General features: G+C 39.2%; 3 protein-coding genes and 1 pseudogene across 10 annotated transcripts; 3 read left to right on the top strand and 1 right to left on the bottom strand.

The window, feature by feature from the left end:
• Positions 1 to 2,724: 2,724 nt before the first annotated feature.
• Positions 2,725 to 4,401, top strand: LOC110772287 (UDP-glycosyltransferase 72E1 pseudogene; annotated as a pseudogene).
• A 512-nt stretch (positions 4,402 to 4,913) lies between these two features.
• Positions 4,914 to 8,090, top strand: PEX11A (peroxin 11A). 5 transcript variants are annotated; one of them, XR_002529061.2, is made up of 3 exons: positions 4,914 to 5,816; positions 7,717 to 7,786; positions 7,950 to 8,090. XR_002529061.2 is itself a non-coding variant. In XM_021976726.2 (2 exons), the coding sequence occupies exon 1, from the start codon at positions 5,007 to 5,009 to the stop codon at positions 5,793 to 5,795; it is 789 nt and encodes a 262-aa protein (XP_021832418.2). In that variant the 5' UTR covers positions 4,914 to 5,006; the 3' UTR covers positions 5,796 to 5,816; positions 6,936 to 7,121. The 5 variants fall into 5 exon arrangements, 4 of the variants coding, with proteins under 4 accessions (XP_021832418.2, XP_021832417.2, XP_021832416.2 ...); XM_021976726.2 differs by lacking the exons at positions 7,717 to 7,786; positions 7,950 to 8,090 and adding an exon at positions 6,936 to 7,121; XM_021976725.2 differs by lacking the exons at positions 7,717 to 7,786; positions 7,950 to 8,090 and adding an exon at positions 6,933 to 7,121.
• Positions 7,900 to 11,595, top strand: LOC110772288 (Phospholipid/glycerol acyltransferase family protein). Of its 3 annotated transcripts, none has more exons than XR_015835991.1 (9): positions 7,900 to 8,661; positions 8,775 to 8,894; positions 9,072 to 9,109; positions 9,268 to 9,332; positions 9,576 to 9,644; positions 9,919 to 10,052; positions 10,464 to 10,604; positions 10,756 to 11,126; positions 11,221 to 11,595. XR_015835991.1 is itself a non-coding variant. In XM_021976720.2 (9 exons), the coding sequence occupies exons 1-9, from the start codon at positions 8,137 to 8,139 to the stop codon at positions 11,238 to 11,240; spliced, it is 1,176 nt and encodes a 391-aa protein (XP_021832412.1). In that variant the 5' UTR covers positions 7,900 to 8,136; the 3' UTR covers positions 11,241 to 11,595. The 3 variants fall into 3 exon arrangements, 2 of the variants coding, with proteins under 2 accessions (XP_021832412.1, XP_021832410.1); XM_021976720.2 differs by having other exon boundaries at positions 10,756 to 10,819; XM_021976718.2 differs by lacking the exon at positions 11,221 to 11,595 and having other exon boundaries at positions 10,756 to 11,219.
• On the bottom strand, positions 11,340 to 15,088 carry LOC110772289 (PPPDE putative thiol peptidase family protein). 2 transcript variants are annotated; one of them, XR_015835995.1, is made up of 5 exons: positions 14,798 to 15,088; positions 13,341 to 13,594; positions 12,799 to 13,086; positions 11,890 to 12,262; positions 11,340 to 11,765 (listed from the first exon to the last, which is right to left on the bottom strand). XR_015835995.1 is itself a non-coding variant. In XM_021976722.2 (4 exons), the coding sequence occupies exons 2-4, from the start codon at positions 13,549 to 13,551 to the stop codon at positions 12,018 to 12,020; spliced, it is 744 nt and encodes a 247-aa protein (XP_021832414.1). In that variant the 5' UTR covers positions 13,552 to 13,594; positions 14,798 to 15,088; the 3' UTR covers positions 11,812 to 12,017. The 2 variants fall into 2 exon arrangements, 1 of the variants encoding a protein (XP_021832414.1); XM_021976722.2 differs by lacking the exon at positions 11,340 to 11,765 and having other exon boundaries at positions 11,812 to 12,262.
• Between the last annotated feature and the right edge of the window lie 1,757 nt (positions 15,089 to 16,845).

Below are 16,845 nucleotides of genomic sequence, written 5' to 3'. Positions count from 1 at the left end.
AAAAAACAAAAAAGAGGTCACCTTCATAAAGCATCAAATAATGCAAATATTGATTTAGACTTTAGTCAACAATTATTTGTTGGGGAATTAGTACTGAAGGAGTGCGACGAGAGATGAAATCAATAGTCCTAGTGATAAATAGCTGAATATTCCTGTCATAACAATTAATAATATGTAATGTAACAAACAGGGGCTTATTGTCTAATTTAAGCCCATGTACCATTAAAGCAACAAAGAAAGAAACAAAAAGAGACGCACTTACATCTTCTTTCATTTCTTCTCTTCTCTATATATACGTACATCACGAGACCAGTCACTAATAGAATTCCAGGCGCCTCGTCCTCCACCATGTCAGCTTCCTCAACATCACCACCGAATCCTCCGCTGCCCAAACTGACCTCCTCCGCCCCCCACAATATGAGAGTATTTGTCGCATATTAAAAAATTAAGAGATCTAACCTGGATTTATAAGGAGTTGGGCTACTCCCTCCTTTGCCAATTAATTTCGGGATGGAACCTCAACTTCCATTAATCCCGCTACACCTGATCGATTTATTTGAATTCTTGTTTGTGGCTTTTTTAGCTAGCTAGGGGGTCTACAATCCTATGGCAGATTGTTCAAGACTTTTCAACTTTTTCTAACTAAAGAATAAGTGAGATATAAAAATAAAATACAAGAGTGGGAGAGGGGAAAGTGAGCGTGTAAAAATTGAAACAAGACAAAATATTAAAACTGTTAAAAATTGATTGACAAAAAGTGTCGTCCTAAATATTATTAGTATGCATTTGGGTGTCGACATGAGATATATGGCAAGTCACACGGTCCTGCATCACATATGCAAATAGGCAGGTAAGGCGCACACCATCAAATTATTCTATTGCTAGCATACACATTTCACCTCTGTGTCTTGTGAATGTGATCCCTTTTAGGGCTAGTTTGGCATTGCTGGGCTTTTAAAAAAAACTGCTTCTGCTGTGCTGCGAAAATAATCAGCTGTGAAAAAAAGCAGCTAGGTATTTGGTAAACTGGTTTTGAAAAACTGCTGTGAGTAGTCAAAGTGTTTGGTAAATTTTTATCAGAAGCGCTTTTAGTGTGTATAATGACTGAAAAAGGCATGATGATAAATCTGTTTGTTTTTTCCTTTATTCTTTTTATATTTTTTTTAAAGAAACCCAACTTCACTACATAATTTTTTTTCGTTTTTTAATTTACACTTTTTTTTATCAAAAAATTTAATCTAAAAAATATTGTTATATATATATATATATATAGGATCCGCACGATAATAATGTCCGGATGTCCGCATAAGAGAATAACTATATATATATATATATATATATATATATATATATATATATATATATATATATATATATATACTGTCATATGAATAAAATATAAAAATATATATACAAAATTAAAATTAAAAACAAACAAACCCATCACCGTACCCACCCCATCTCTCTCTCTCTCTCTCTCTCTCTCTCTCTCTCTCTCTCTCTCTCTCTCTCCTCTTCTCTTCTCCATCGCCTCAAAACACCGATTAAAAAACAACCCAGATCAAGAATTTTAGAACCCAAAACTCAATCCAAACCCAGATCAAGAGAGGTTTGAGTTCATGGTCCTTTGCTCTATGTATGTGAGTGGGATTGTAAGATTGGATTTTATTTTGGTGAGAGTCTGCCGCTTGCGAATTTCCTCATCTGGGTCTCTGTTTTTATACACAAAGCAGTGAGATTTTATACTTGTGAAGATATCACAGATGTGATATGATGCAAAGGGCAAGTAATTTCTGGGCACAATCTTCAACAGAAGCCCACAACTTGGTTGTTTGGTGTTAGGTGTTTACTTCTCCACGTTTTGACTTCGCTTGAGTATGAATTCTTCCTTGATCGAGACTGGAATTTTGAGATAGGGGAGGAAGAAAGAAGAAAAGTGAGAAGAGCAGAGAGTGAAGGTCTCAGAGAGAGTGAAGGTCGCGATATCTATTTTGGGAGAGGGACAAACGTTGTCCTTTCGTAAAATGTTTAGGGGCATTATAGGAATAATGAAACTTTCATTAATCATAAAACCGGCTTTTTTTTTAAGCAGCTTTTGAAAGCTGGGTATTGGCGACTTTGAGTTTTTGCTTTTTATGATGGGTGTTTTTAAAATAAGCGTGTTTTTTTGGGTTTACCAAACACCCAACTCATGCCAAATTTTTATTAAAGCCACTTTTTTTAAAATTTAAGCGGGGCCAAACGCTACCTTAGAACTGCTGTCTGTCTGTTGGTACAAATATTTTGTTAATCCAATAATAATATTGGGCATGAACATGCGCAGCATGAGACGAGTATATCCCAGATCTGGAGAGGGACATTGTGTTTTTTTATGTATAGTTGTTGATGAGGTTTTGTTTTGCTATAATATAACTCCGAGGTACTTTCTTGAAGAATCTAACAAAAACAAAAACAAAACCAAACCAACAGGCTCTTGGTCTTTTTTGTGCAAAATGAACAAAGGTTGTAATGTAAGTAAGGAATTTGCTAGCGTAGTACAAGGAGACAAATGCTTTATACTTGTAAGGCAACGTAAGTTACGGGACGACGAACATGTATTTTATTATTATTTCTTAAACATGTTCTCTCTCCGTGTGTGTTGCTGATTCATTGACCTTCTCGATGAAGGATGTAGTATTCTATTTAATTGGATGATTTACAGCTGAGTATGCACATGAATACAATAAGATAATGTTATCAGCTCAAAAGAGTAGACAATGGTGAGTTGGAGTTAGAAACATCATGTGGAGAAAGCTTTTGCTCCTCACTCGATTCATAAACCAACTTCTTTGCTTTGCCTTTTCTAATTCACATTAAAAACTCTAGAGCTGCGATTTTACAAACATGGTGGCCAGAGAGACGACCCAGAAGAAGCCCCATGTAGCTGTCCTAGCAAGCCCAGGCATGGGACACGTCACCCCTCTCCTTGAGCTAGCCAAACGACTCGTCGTTGACCACGGCTTCCAGGTCACCTTTCTTGCCATCTCCACCGACGCACCACCCGCCCAGATTCAGCTCCTCAACAGTTCCACCCTCCCTCCCGACCTCCACGTCATCCACCTCCCTCATGTTGACGTGTCAAATCTACTCACCGCCTCCACGGGCGTCTCCGTTCGCATCATTCTCGTCGTCCGGCAGACCCTCAGCTATCTACCCTCAGTCATAACCAATATGCAACCGCCCATCCAATCTCTCATCGTCGATCCATTTTGCGGGCAAGCCCTCGAATTCGCCGCCGCCTTCTCCATCCCCACGTACCTTTTCTTGACCACTTCCGCTTCGTTTACGGCGTTGACCATGTACTTCCCCACGCTTCATGCACAGGTTGACGGCGATTATTCTAGGATCGCCGAGAAGGTTCTTGTCCCCGGTTGCAACCCCTTGTTGCTTGACGATCTTGTCCCTGGGGTTTTGATGCCAGAAGTCCTGCCTCTATGCAACCGGATTCCGTTGGTCAAGGGCGTTTTCATAAATACATGGGAAGAACTTGAGCCGGTCACCCTTGGCGCTGTTAGGAAGAATCCTTTCTTTCTTGGTCTACCAGCCCCGCCGGTTTATCCCATCGGACCCTTGACCAAGGGCAATGAAGACGAACCGCTGACGTCAACAAAGGAATCGCAGAAGATGCTGACGTGGCTGGACAAGCAGCCACCCGATTCGGTTGTATACGTGTCGTTTGGGAGCGGAGGGACGCTGTCTGGTGAACAGATGAGCGAGTTGGCTTGGGGACTGGAACTGAGCCAAACACGGTTCGTTTGGGTGGCGCGACCCCCGAGTGAAGTCAGTGCGTCGGGGAGCTTTTTCAAAGCCGGTTATGATGCGGAGGGTGCGGCGTCGTATTTGCCAGATGGGTTTCTGGACAGGACGAGGGAGCGGGGGCTGGTGATATCCTCGTGGGCCCCGCAAGTGGCGGTGCTGAGTCATGGGTCCGTTGCTGGGTTTGTGACACACTGCGGGTGGAATTCTGTGTTGGAGAGCATAGCTCAAGGGGTAGGGATGATTGCGTGGCCTCTGTACGCTGAGCAGAGCATGAACGCGAGGATGCTGGTGGATATGGGAGTGGCTGTGTGGCCGAAGCCGGCTGGGGAGAGAGCGGTGGTGGGGCGAGGTGAGGTTGAGAGGGTGGTGAGGTCTGTTATGGAAAGTGAACAAGGAAAGGCGATGAGGCAGAAGGTGATAGAGCTTCAAGGTACTGCACTCAAAGCTTTGGGTTTAGGCGGGTCGTCTAATGCATCGCTGGCAGGCCTGGCGGACGAATGGAGGGCGGGAGGCTCACCTTGATTTGTTATATATGTAACGGATACCAAATAAATGCACCACCTCTAAATATAAGGACTCGAGTCCCTATGTAACATAGCAAATCCTAAAATTACAAGTCGTCATGCAAGCGTGTGTTGTGCCCAAATTCTAAAGGTTGTCATTAGCAATAAACTGATGACACCATTACGAATTTTCTATTTTACATCTACTTGAAAATATTGCAAACTTTTTCTTGGTTGAATAAAATATTGTAAATCCGTTCGTTGATTGAGATTTCAACGGAGTTCGTCAATCTCTGATCTGATCAATCTAATATGATGTCAAGCTTTGTTTTGTTTCGAGGGAGTTGGTCAATCTCTGATCAAATTACACTTAGACCACTTGCCACAAAGTCCAATCGGGCTCAAGTTGGGCTAAGTGTAATTTGTGCAAGTTGAAATCAATTGGATTCGTAACTAACTAATGCGATCTCTTAGTTAGCCCAATTACCCGGCACAAAAGCCCATTAAAGAATCTTGGACAACTGGTGGCACGCGACCCAATAAAAGAAGGGGAACGGTTTTCGCGCCGTAGGGCTTCAAAAACGTGAAATTTATTATTTTAGGAGCCATAACGGTGTCGTTTGGTTGTAGGTGATACATTTTCTCCTGACGAACAATTGACCAAGCAAGAGTTTGGTTCTCTCTCGCTCGCTCTCTGCAACTCACATGGATTCCAAAGCTTCAACAACTGCCACTCCTCTACTGAACCAGGAAAAACCTAATAATCTTCCATCAAATCCCAAGAAGGAAAGAGACTTCCTGAACCACGTCGAAGCGTACCTCGCAAAGAGAGATGGCGTGGACAAGCTCCTCAAGATATCCAGGTACGCCACCAAGATCATTCTCGCCTCATCTGCTCTCCCCGAAACCCTAACCCTAACTCACCGCCTCAAGAGCTTCGAGTCGAGCGTAGGGGTGAGCCGCAAAGCCTTTAGGCTCGGCAAGTTCGTCCAGGACGTGAACGCTCTGAGAAACTCGAATTTCGATTCGAATGAAGACCTCGTCCTCTCCCTTATCGCCTACGGAGGCGAGGGCTTGTATTTCTTCGTCGAGCAATTCATTTGGTTGGCCAAATCTGGTTTGATCGATAGCAAACACTCGCGCAGTTTGCAAAAAATCAGCGCTTGGGCCGAGTTCATTGGGTACGTCGGTAGCATTTCGTTGAAATTTAGGGATTTGAATCGAATTTCCGAAGATGAAAAGTGCCTGAAATCGAGCATTGAGATCGCAATTACGAGGGGAAATAAGTGCCAGGAAGAAAAGGAGAGATTGAGTAAATTGTGTGAAAAGAAATTGATGAAGAGGCTTTCTGTTGTTCAAGATGCGGCCGACGCGTTAATGGCATTAGCTGATATTCGTGATGGCGATGGGCCGTTTTTGGGGCCGCTTTCGTTATCATTAGCCGGGATGCTATCGGCGATAATTAGCACTCACAAGAATTGGGTGTCTTGCTGAGTTTCATGTCCTTGTTACAAGGTATGGTTGCTGGAAACTTGTTCCTTAATTTACTTATTGAATGATCAGTTTAGAGCTTGAAACTGCAAATTGTAAGGAAGAGGTCCTTGTTTTTCTGGTTGTTACATTTCTCATGAATAAAACTACATACAGGCTGTAAAAGGCAGTGGTTCAATAAGGATTTCTTCTTTTATGTTTTAAATGTTTCTTTGTAGGAATTGGGAATTGGGATGTATGTAATTTCTAGCTGATTAAAACTCAGACCAATCGATCAAGAGTTGGTACATGAACTTATTAGTATGTCTATTTTTTAGATAATTGAGACTGAAAGGAACTTCTTTGGATAGATTTCAAAAGGTCCAAGTTTGGGATTTAAAACCAATAATGGACTATGAAGCTTGTGATTTTCATGTTTAGTTGTGTTATGCATCTTCGTTGGTACTTGGCATATTGACTAGTTGGGGGGGGAACAATATTTCCTTTCTACATTTGTGGAAGAATATGAGGATAAAGTGCAATTGAAACTCCTCTTGTTCCTTCCTACCCTGTTTATCTGAAATCTATAATCTCTTACCATTCAGTTGCCACAGTTCCTTCCTATTATTCACCAATTACAGTGCTCATATAGGGTAGGTTTTGTTCTTTCTGGACTTGACTTTGCTTTGACATATGATTTAATGCAGTGTTGTGTTATCATTAATTTTCAAGAACATGAACAAACACAGTGCTTAAAGAAATTTCAAAATTGGTTTAACTAATCAGTTAAACTAACGGAGTGGTGACAAGTGCAGTCTTCTCTCTCAATCATCAATCGATGGGTTTGTGTGATGAAAAAGAGTATAAATAACGATTACTTTATTGGCAAGTGCCGGTTAGTCTGAGAAAATATTTTCCTGTCTATCTTTAAATTTGCTGTTTCATTTTGTATGTCAGCCGTCTTATACCAGAAACTCTAGGGACTTTTAAGTTGCCAGCCGACTTAATGTTGGCATCCACAGTCAATGGTGCTGGTGTTATTCGGCATCAACTTAATACTTTCGTATTCATGTTGTTAACTAGTGCACAAATTTGAAGTACGGGTGGGTGTGCTACAAGAACAAGAGCAGAAGCAACTCACTTGTATTGTTTTGGTAATAGCAGAGTGGAGGCATAAACTCTGCATATTATCATCAGCAAAGGCAGCAAGCAACTCACTTGTTCTTCTAACTGAACTGGGACACGGATGATGAAGAGGCAAAAGCTGATTTTGATCCTTTGGTGACTGTTTGTTTATTTGGATTATTATGAATATATCTAGAATGCCGCATTTTACTATGGCTTTACAAATCTTTCTCTCGTTTGACCCTCCCGATTCACTTGAAACCGAACGCCTCATGCTTCTCCCTGTAGAATTCTACTAGATATCACATACCAGAAATAAAATAAATCCCTTTTTCATTTAGTGTTGCATAAATAAATAAAAAACGCAAACTCTAAACCTAAAATTCAACGAAACATTCAAGAAAATCAGGGATGATTGTAGCCATGGAGATTCTGATCTCCGGCCGCCGAAAACATATGTTCATCTTTAATGGCAACAACAACACAAATGCCACAAGTACAACTGTATAACATATAAGACACCTCTTCTCTTTATTTTTATTTTTTTTTCTGGGATCAATCAAGACATCTCTCTAATACAGATGATTTTGGTTTTTGACTTTGTCGTTTGATTCAACCCAACCCAAACTTAATAGTTCACCTTTGGTCCAGGCCCAACCTTTGAATTGACCCATCAGCAACGTTTACTTTATAGTTGACCATGACCAACCCAATATGTCAGGCCTCCTCAACCTGACCCATTGACGACCAAGCATTTTAATAGAAATAAATATATATTTTTTGCCTAAATACATATAAAAATACTTTTTTGTTTTTACAGTTGGGATGGGAATCGGACAATGAAACTGGGACCCGCAATCTCCAGTTCGCGGGCATCAGCGGCTTACATGGTACGCTACAAATCGCCACCATTTCGTTCCTGTTCGTATTCTAATTTTCGTTCGTATTCTCGTTCTCGTATATGGACTCCTCATCTTGTCCCTGGTGGTAATTTTATTTTAGCTTATTTTAAAGGCCTATAATTAAATTTTTAATACGAGTTTTGACGTGCAGCAAGCAACCTGCAAGCCAGCCCCGGTCCCCGGCACAACACAACACAACCTTGACCTTCTTCACGAGATCAAAAAAGAGAGAGACAGAGAGACAGAGACACTCCTCTTTCCAGATCTAAACACTCGTAAACGTCATCGTTTCGATGGCCCTTCACTAGAAACCTCCGAGACTCCCCAGTTACTTTCCAATGGAGTCCGAACTCAAAGACCTCAATTCCAAACCGGCAAAGCCCGTCGCCGACGAGGGCTCCGGCAAGCCGGCCCACGAAGATGCCTCAGGCAAGGATGACCGCCCGCTCCTTAAACCTGACCCGGCCCCACAAGTCTCCAACGAGGAGCTCCAGGAGCTGGAGAAGAAATGCGCGGCGTACGTACGGCGCGATGCGTACGGCACCATGGGACGCGGCGAGTTGACGGTGAAGGAGAAGGTGTTGCTGGGGCTTGCCCTGGTGACTCTGGTCCCGATTCGCGTGGTGCTGGCCATGACCATCTTGGTAATCTATTACTTGATTTGTAGGATTTGTACGCTCTTCTCCGTCCCGAATCGCGACGAGGAGCAGGAGGATTACGCGCACATGGGCGGTTGGAGGAGGGCCGTGATTGTCCAGTGCGGCCGCTCCTTATCCAGACTTATGCTCTTCATCCTCGGCTTCTATTGGATCAACGAGACCTATCGGATACCGTCAGATGCTCAACCCAAGCCCACCGCCGATGTACTCTCTCTCTTCCACACCACACACACAAATAAAATTTATTTGTGAAATTTGAGTAGTGATTTTTATTTTTATTTTTAAATTTATAAATTTTTTGTTGTTGATTGGATTAGTGCAAAGATGAGAGCGGAGAAGAAGGGACTGAAAGGCCTGGGGCTATTATATCCAATCACGTTTCGTATTTGGATGTCCTGTATCACATGTCTTCTTCCTTTCCGAGCTTCGTTGCTAAGGTCTGTTGCTTTCTTCAAATTTTTATTCTTTAAAAAATAATAATAATAAAAATTATCACTCCGCTATCAAAATTTTCAGACAGAATCCACTCTTATCTATTTACTTATGTATCTATGTAATCATTCTGATCTAGTCACTGACGCATTTCTGTTTGGGTCTGGATTTTATTGGTGCAGAGATCGGTGGCTAAACTTCCTCTAGTTGGCCTCATCAGGTTCGTTAAATTCGTTTTGGCTTCCTTCAATTTCATTATAAGAGCACCATTTTGTCTTTGTGAATACCTCTAATTTCTCTTTTTCTAGTATAGTATTAGTATACCATAAATTTTACGGGAGGGAATGCAATTTAGTTTCGGATCCTTATTTTTTACAGCAAGTGCCTCGGTTGTGTCTATGTTCAGCGGGAGTCAAAGTCATCTGACTTCAAGGGTGTTGCAGGTACTTAAATTGTGGATATTTCCATGCTCTTTGTAATATTTGTTCTCAAAATTTGTGGAACATTGCGGATGCTCTTATTCTTTTTGGGAGGTTCCTTGTACTTGATAACTGTAGTGACCTGGACACAAGCATGCCAGACATATTGAAGTCATGAAATTCTTGCTGAAACAAATCTTTTGCTTTCTGATGTTATATTACTTATGTGATGATGTTGTTTGATTAATGTTTGTGTATCATTTGCAGGCCTTGTGACTGAAAGAGTTAAAGAGGCACATCAGAATAATTCTGCCCCACCAATGATGCTTTTCCCAGGTTATAATTTTAAAAATCCATTGCCATTCTATTTTTCCCGTTTTGCATGACTGATTATTTGGCGGATTGGGGGCGACTTTGCAAGATTATGTTATAATCAAATCATGACAGTAGAAGAGATTTCCTAATATAATGAGTTTTGAGTTGTTCTTATTCTTGGATGTCTGAATCATCATTTACCAAGCTATGAATTATCATGTAACTATACTGGGAGCATTTCTGTTGTCTGTGTGCTACTATGCTGTTAACTGTTTATCTTTAATCTTTTCTACAGAGGGCACTACTACAAATGGAGACTTTCTTCTGCCATTCAAGACAGGAGCATTTCTAGCAAAAGCTCCAGTGCTTCCAGTTATTCTTAGGTATCCTTACGAGAGATTTAGTCCTGCATGGGACTCAATATCTGGGGTGAGTGTTTCTTAAGCATTTTCCATGATTACCTATAAAGAAAATACATATATCATGCACAATAATTTATACATAATACAAATAATAGGAAATTTGGGTTTGGGAAAGTTACTGAATGTGTCTCTCAATGTCCTCCTACTGAACCACTGTCTTGGCTCTAGTTCAGTAAAATCTTGGGAGAGCTGGTGGTTTGTTTATTTTTATTTTGAGTTGTTACTTATAACAGAACTGGCTAGGCACTGGAGCTTGCAGTCAGTGCTGCTGATAGACTCTCAGGCTTGAATACTCTGTTTTACTTGGGCCGCTCAAATCCAGCCAAATGAATTATACAGAGTGTTTACTTTTTAGTTCCCAGTCAAATGCATTATATATACTTCCTATCACAGTCTTCTGGATTTACTTTGTTTTCAGGTGCGCCATGTGATATTTCTTTTCTGTCAATTTGTGAATCACATAGAGGTCACAAGGTTGCCTGTTTATTACCCCTCACAGCAAGAAAAGGATGACCCAAAACTCTACGCGAATAATGTCAGAAGGTTGATGGCCAGTGAGGTATATGTTCCCCTTGAAAGTATATTATGAAAATAAGATTACATCTTCCTTTTCTCGCTTGAGATTGTGATGATCAACTAGGCAGATATTAATCATGGGAGCTTATGGTGTTTGTAACTCGATTCCATCTGTGTTTCTGTTTTGTTTACAGGGTAAAATGACTCAATCGGATATTGGACTTGCTGAGAAGCGGGTATATCATGCTGCTCTTAATGGTAATAATAGCCGTCCTAGTGTTTTGCATCAGAAAGACGATTGATAAATTTCATCGCCTCGCTCCCAAATGATATCTAGTGGCAGTTGAGTTTCATAGTTTTCGTTGGTATTCGATCATGATTGCACAGCCACAGTGAGGGGTTGGTAATCATCATTATTAACTTGTAATGATGTGCGATTACTGAGCTAAGCCCATGGTGTGCCATTATTGACTTGTAATTCCAAGCTGATGGAAACGGGGTTTTAATGTGCTGGTGGATCTCTAACGCTAAAAGCATCCAATAATCTGAGAGAGTATAGTGTGTGGTATTTGTATATTCAACATGTTTAATGCATTGCAACCCCTTTAGACGAAACTTTGCACCTGTAAATCTGAAGCATCTCTTTCATGTTCCTGCAGGTTTGTTTTCTCAATGCTAATTCGGATCGCCATCTGTATATTCGTTGTATGATTCTATTTGTTATAGGGAAAAATTAAAATGGATATGGAATGCAGAAGAGTAATTTTTGTTTGGTCAGATGAGATGATTTTGTATTTATAAGATGGGTAGCTGTGGATTGATGGTGGCATGGCATTCTTAAAGCAGGCATTTTCTCGTTTCTGACTCTTGTATGTTCTTCTATCAGTTAATGGAGGGAATGGGATAGGGGAAGTTGCTTTATGCCGGTAATTGCCGAGCTGGTCTATATTGTATTGCATTGTTCATATCCATTAACAGTACAACAGTTTAGGTTGTGGTTGTTTTTTTGATCTATCTCAATCTCTTCCTTTCTACTGCTTCGTGTACATTTTATCAAACGTGAATCCCATTCCCGCCTCCTAAGCCTTACTTGAGATGGGAATCAAAGTTTCTGCACGTTGATGCATTCATTTGCCAAGACAATGATGTTACAAGCTACGCTAACAGCACAATTTACACTTGGCGGAGTTTTGTCACGTCTAACCTATGGAAGAAAAGGAAATACAGGCATTAAAAAAAAAAAAAAAAACTGGAGAAAAAGAGAACTGATTAGCAATTTCTTCATGAATAACTAGAGTTACAACGATCACAAACATCAGTCCACAAACCTGGGAGAACAAAAACAATCTGAGTGATGGCAGCTTTCAATTGCCGACGCACAAAAACTTAGCAACAAATTCCCCTCATTAAAGGTTATGGACGCCACGCCAGTCATCATACTATAGAACAGTTTCTCTCACCTTTCCTTCAAGGAACCATTGTTCGACCTTCTCAATTCCCATGGCGGTAAGCAGCCTTTTAGGGGTGACTGTAGAAATAACGATGATGATGACAATTGCTTCTGCCGCATTGAAATAGAAGACAGACAACTGAACGTACTTCTCAAACTCCTCTTCTCGCTGTCGTATGGCTGGCAGTTTGGGTCGTGTTGCACAGCAGAAATCTTTAGGGCTTCAGGAAGTACGCAGTTGCATATTGAACCTACCACATATTAATAATCACATGGAATAAAGTTAATTTCACTTTTGATATTCCACACACTCCTCCAAAATATACAAAGAGGACCAGATGAAACACAATTTGTAAGCATTCACTCAAAGAAAGATCTTAGCAAACGACAATCAGAATTCCATACACTGATTTATAAATCTATGGTAAAATCAATCGATACAATTAGCAACCAACAACTATTGAAGTAAAGAACTGGGTTAATTAGTAATTCATCCGGAACATGTTTTAAGGTTTGCTAAAATTTTCACTCTGAAATTTTCTGGCTGACATGGCAGGCAGGCTACGCAGCTTTAAAAGCAAGGTAATGGAAAGTCTCTCTCACTGAACTTATGGGGAGGTAGAAAACAAATAAGAGATTAAATAACTAACAATGATTCAAGTATAGTCAAATGAGTTCTTAAACCCAAAATGGCTAAGAACAATTCTTGATGGAAATTTTTGTGTGCAAACAATTCACCAAATCAAATTTCATATAACTCTGAAAAGAGTGGGTGATGAAAGAATACCTATTTTTGCTAGTCGATTTACCCATTTGGGAATCGATTTTCCAGTTAACTTGTGACAGATATCCCTGCAGAAATGGTTGCAGTTCTTGACAATCAGGTGATATGTATCACCATTGTAGCTCAAAGACTGGCGCTCCATAAACTCCCTAACCTGAGTAGGGTCCAAGGATGTGGTCCCAATAAATATAGACTTCCTGAACTTGAATCCTGGGCATTGGCGAGGTTCAACCTCAAAAACACCACTGGTAGGGTAGTCGTGTGCTCCAAATGCATATTCTACACCATGAACTGCACAATGCAAGTGAACTATTAGAAACTCAGAAATTACATTGAATTGAAGCAGCATAAAAAGAAGAATAACAATAGTAATTTGGTACTTTATTCCCTTGGAATTTCAGAAGCACCAAACCTATATAGCATTCAGTAAAACAAGAAGAAACATAAGACTCGAAACCCCCACAAACCCAGGGACAAACAGAGGTATGGCTCGTATTGAACACAATGTACATTAGGCAGGTAATATAAACCGAACATAAGCTTACCTTCAACACCAGAGTGAAAAATTCCAAGGCCTGCCCAATAGACGTAGCCATTCATGGGTGTCAAATCATATACATTGAGATAAACTGGTGCTTTTCTCGGATCAGAGCGATCTGACTTTGATTTGGGAAATAAACAAAAACGGCCAGCTGATTTGTTTTTCAATTGATGTGGGGCAATGGCTCTCCATCTTTTCTTCAATTCAAATTTCATGTTTCTTTGATAGTATAGCCAGAATTCAGTCAATGCTTCCAGCCTGTGCATATGGGTGAACATAAAGGCATTAGTTATGTTTCAAAGAACTCCAACTAAATCCGGAGGATGATTAAGGAAACGGCAAGAAAGAAAGAAAGAAGAAGAGATTTTAACAGAGCCTATTATTCTCCATATACAGACTTGTTAACATGTCAGAAACCATCACAGCACCGCACAGGTTGACTTTAGTTCTAATTTCTTTTGAAAATTAGTTAGTTAGTTTTAATACATATGAGGTTGGCAGAGAGAGAGGGTGGCTTTTTAGTCAACTCAAAAATCTTAAGAATGAGTAATCCAACTAATTACAGTTGGCAAACAAGAACATCTGAAATTGAAATCACCCAAATGCATCAAATACGTAGTGTTGATGACCCTAAATTAGTATTACAACCCAAGGATGAAATGTAGTATTAACACCAAAAGCTCAACACAAATTTGGTTCATTTGCATGCAACAGAAATCAAACTCAACAGAGTTTTCTGAACAACCTTCCAGTCATTGCAGATTATCAATATCATACAATTCGTTGTAATTTATTTTTTTTAAAGAAAGAAAGAAAGAAAGTTTCCTGCTGTCTAACTAAACTATTATCGAGAAAGAGAAAATTTAATCCAATAAATATAACCCTAAACGTGAATTTTAAGTACTGCTTTGACCAGAGTTGCAGCATTATCTTCAAGTCAACAGAAGAAAATGAACAATTTAGATGGATAATCAAGATAACAGGCTCTCCAGTGCAGATCTCACCGTATACAGAGATCTACATCAGATCTAGTTTGACGAGTGATGAAGCAGAGAAATACGTAACGAAAAAAACAAATAAATGAGCCTGCTTTTTTCATTACAACTTAACAGGCAGCCAAGAACAAACATTGTAGCCACTAATCTTACGCTAAAACAAATACAAAAACAAAGGAAGAAAAAAAAGCAGAGTTATTCATCCAGAAAAAGAAAATGGCAGACTTTTGGTTTCTGGGAAAAACTAAAGAAGGAAAAAACATGGAATTTAACAGTCTTTTCGAAACTCAGTCCATTAAAAAATTCCCACTTAATTGTTCGTTTTCCCGAGATTTCTCAGCTACCAAACAGGAGGACCCAAAAGATAATCAGCACCCAGCAGATAGAGGAAGTAATAAAGCGAAAGTAATTTAAAGAAAAAACGAAAGAAATATTCTAAGAAAGCATGGAGAATCGGGGGACTCACAGATTCAGAGAAGGCAGTAGTCATTAGAGAGGAGCAAAACCAAACTTGTCTAAACAGTAAAACAGCTGTATTTCAGTTCAGTATTTTCAGAGCCAGAATGCCACCAACCAACTGCTATGAAATGAAAGGCCTTTGTATCCTGCTGCCAGCTCTCTCTCTCTCTCTCTCTCTCTCTCTCTCTGCTATTGTGCTAGTAAGTTGTGCTGTGTTTCTGTTAAATCACAATGTTTTGGGAAAATCTGATTCTGATGGCAAGAGGAATATCATCATTAGAGTGTAAGAAAGCAGTCATCTCACCTCTATTATTATTACAGTGGCAAATATCACTGTCTGCTTAATACAAAGTCTACCTATTTTTATTTTTATTTTTCTTCATTTATTTTTACTTTTTTTCAATTTAAGCTCACCAACGCAACAACTAAAACAATAATTAGGGAAAATTGAATTGGTGTTAATGGATATATCTCCGTGACCTGAAGAAGCAGACTCGAGTAAAGTAACTTCCCTTTCTCAACGGATTGGTGCGTCGTCGTTTTCTGTTTGTATTTCTTCTGGAATATGATTGATCAAAAGAAAAAAGAAATTTAAATAAACAACTTAATGATATTATCTTTCTTTTTTTACGTAAACAATTGCTGAGGTGTCACATCCACATGTGCCCATAATTATTGTGGGGGCTTTATAATAGTTTTTTCTGCAGCCAGACGGTGAGACAATTAGTCAATTTGACTTGCGGGTAATAAATTTCAAAGAAAACAGAAGTAGAAAAGAAACAGCAGCACAAGGACAATTTACAGATTTAAACACATGTGAAAACAGGAATTGCCATAAAGTTTATACTTAAACGTGATTAGAAAAATCATAGTGTTCTTTTCAAAAGAAGATGCTTCTTTTTGTGAAAAGACTAATTGTTTTAAGCTAACAATAAGCAGATGATTAATGACTTTAAAACCCAATTCTATAATTCAATAATTGCTCAATAATAATAATAATAATAAACTACATATTTTTGGTATTAAAATTTGAATTATTACCACTATTATGTCTTTTTTTATTTTTTTATTTATTGAAATAAAGTTTAGCGGGAGAGGAGGCTACTCAGGGTATGCTAAGTTCTCTTTGAGAACTTACAGAGGAAGTCTTATCCCATTTTTTAGTTTTTACAAATTACCCACCAAAAGAGATTGTCGACAACGAGACTCAAACTTAAACATTAATAGCGAAGAGAATGATATTTACCAATTCAAACAATTTTCCTACTAGTATGTCTTTTGATTATAGCAAGGAAGTGAGTATTGATAAATGTGTGGGTGGCAACAGTATTGGCAGATGATCTTTTAAGGCCTCCACGGACATCTTGTTTGTGCTGCCTGTCTTCGTCTACTTTCTAATTTCCTCCTCCCATGAACATTCAACACCACTACCCTGAAAAATATCTATAATAATAATTTAATTAATTAATTAATTAATTAATTAATAGACACTTAGACAGCGATCGCTAAATTATGAGTCAAGTCAAGTGAAATATGTATGTCCCACTTGCATTGTTTGAAGACTCTGAACAATCCTTCTCATTTATAATATGATCAGCTGCAGCAAGCTTGCAAATAATAACGATCCACCACCAGTTTCTTTTCTTCATAGCTTTTTAAGGGGAAAATGAAAATGAAAATCCTAACAAATCCACTTAAGTCAGCTAATATTAAATTGCAAATGTAAGTTATATCAGTTGACAAAGTTAGCATATTTGCCACATTACATCCGAGTTCGAACATCTTATTCGCACATTAGAATTAGAATCATCGTTATTTTCAAAAAATAAAATCTAATAAAAATTTATTACACTTTGATTATGAGTATGTGGGTCCCGCGACAGTCGGCGGCATCAATCAATCGTGTCGATCATCTAAACAATAAGGTGTTAGTATTGTGTATTCACCAGATTGCAGTGTCGTTTTAGCGCGAGACGACAAATGTAGTTAAAAAATGAAACGCTAGAAACGACAAGCGTATTGTATTCATGTGAATAAAGCTGTCGAGTCGAGTCG

The sequence above is a fragment of the Prunus avium genome, chromosome 1, assembly GCF_965620075.1.
Source record: "Prunus avium chromosome 1, drPruAviu1.hap1.1, whole genome shotgun sequence".
NCBI classification, from domain to species: Eukaryota; Viridiplantae; Streptophyta; class Magnoliopsida; order Rosales; family Rosaceae; genus Prunus; species Prunus avium.
This window is presented reverse-complemented; position numbering and strand designations above follow the sequence as displayed.

Bases quoted from the DNA above. Each gene is read 5' to 3' on its own strand.
- PEX11A (XM_021976726.2), top strand. From the start codon at position 5,007: ATGGATTCCAAAGCTTCAACAACTGCCACTCCTCTACTGAACCAGGAA.
- LOC110772288 (XM_021976718.2), top strand. From the start codon at position 8,137: ATGGAGTCCGAACTCAAAGACCTCAATTCCAAACCGGCAAAGCCCGTC. The intron at 10,053-10,463 runs GTGAGTGTTTCT...CTTTGTTTTCAG, and splicing joins CATGGGACTCAATATCTGGG to GTGCGCCATGTGATATTTCT. The intron at 10,605-10,755 runs GTATATGTTCCC...TTTTGTTTACAG, and splicing joins GAAGGTTGATGGCCAGTGAG to GGTAAAATGACTCAATCGGA.
- LOC110772289 (XM_021976722.2), bottom strand. From the start codon at position 13,551: ATGAAATTTGAATTGAAGAAAAGATGGAGAGCCATTGCCCCACATCAA. The intron at 13,087-13,340 runs GTAAGCTTATGT...TGCATTGTGCAG, and splicing joins TTTTCACTCTGGTGTTGAAG to TTCATGGTGTAGAATATGCA. The intron at 12,263-12,798 runs GTATTCTTTCAT...AATATGTGGTAG, and splicing joins AAATCGACTAGCAAAAATAG to GTTCAATATGCAACTGCGTA.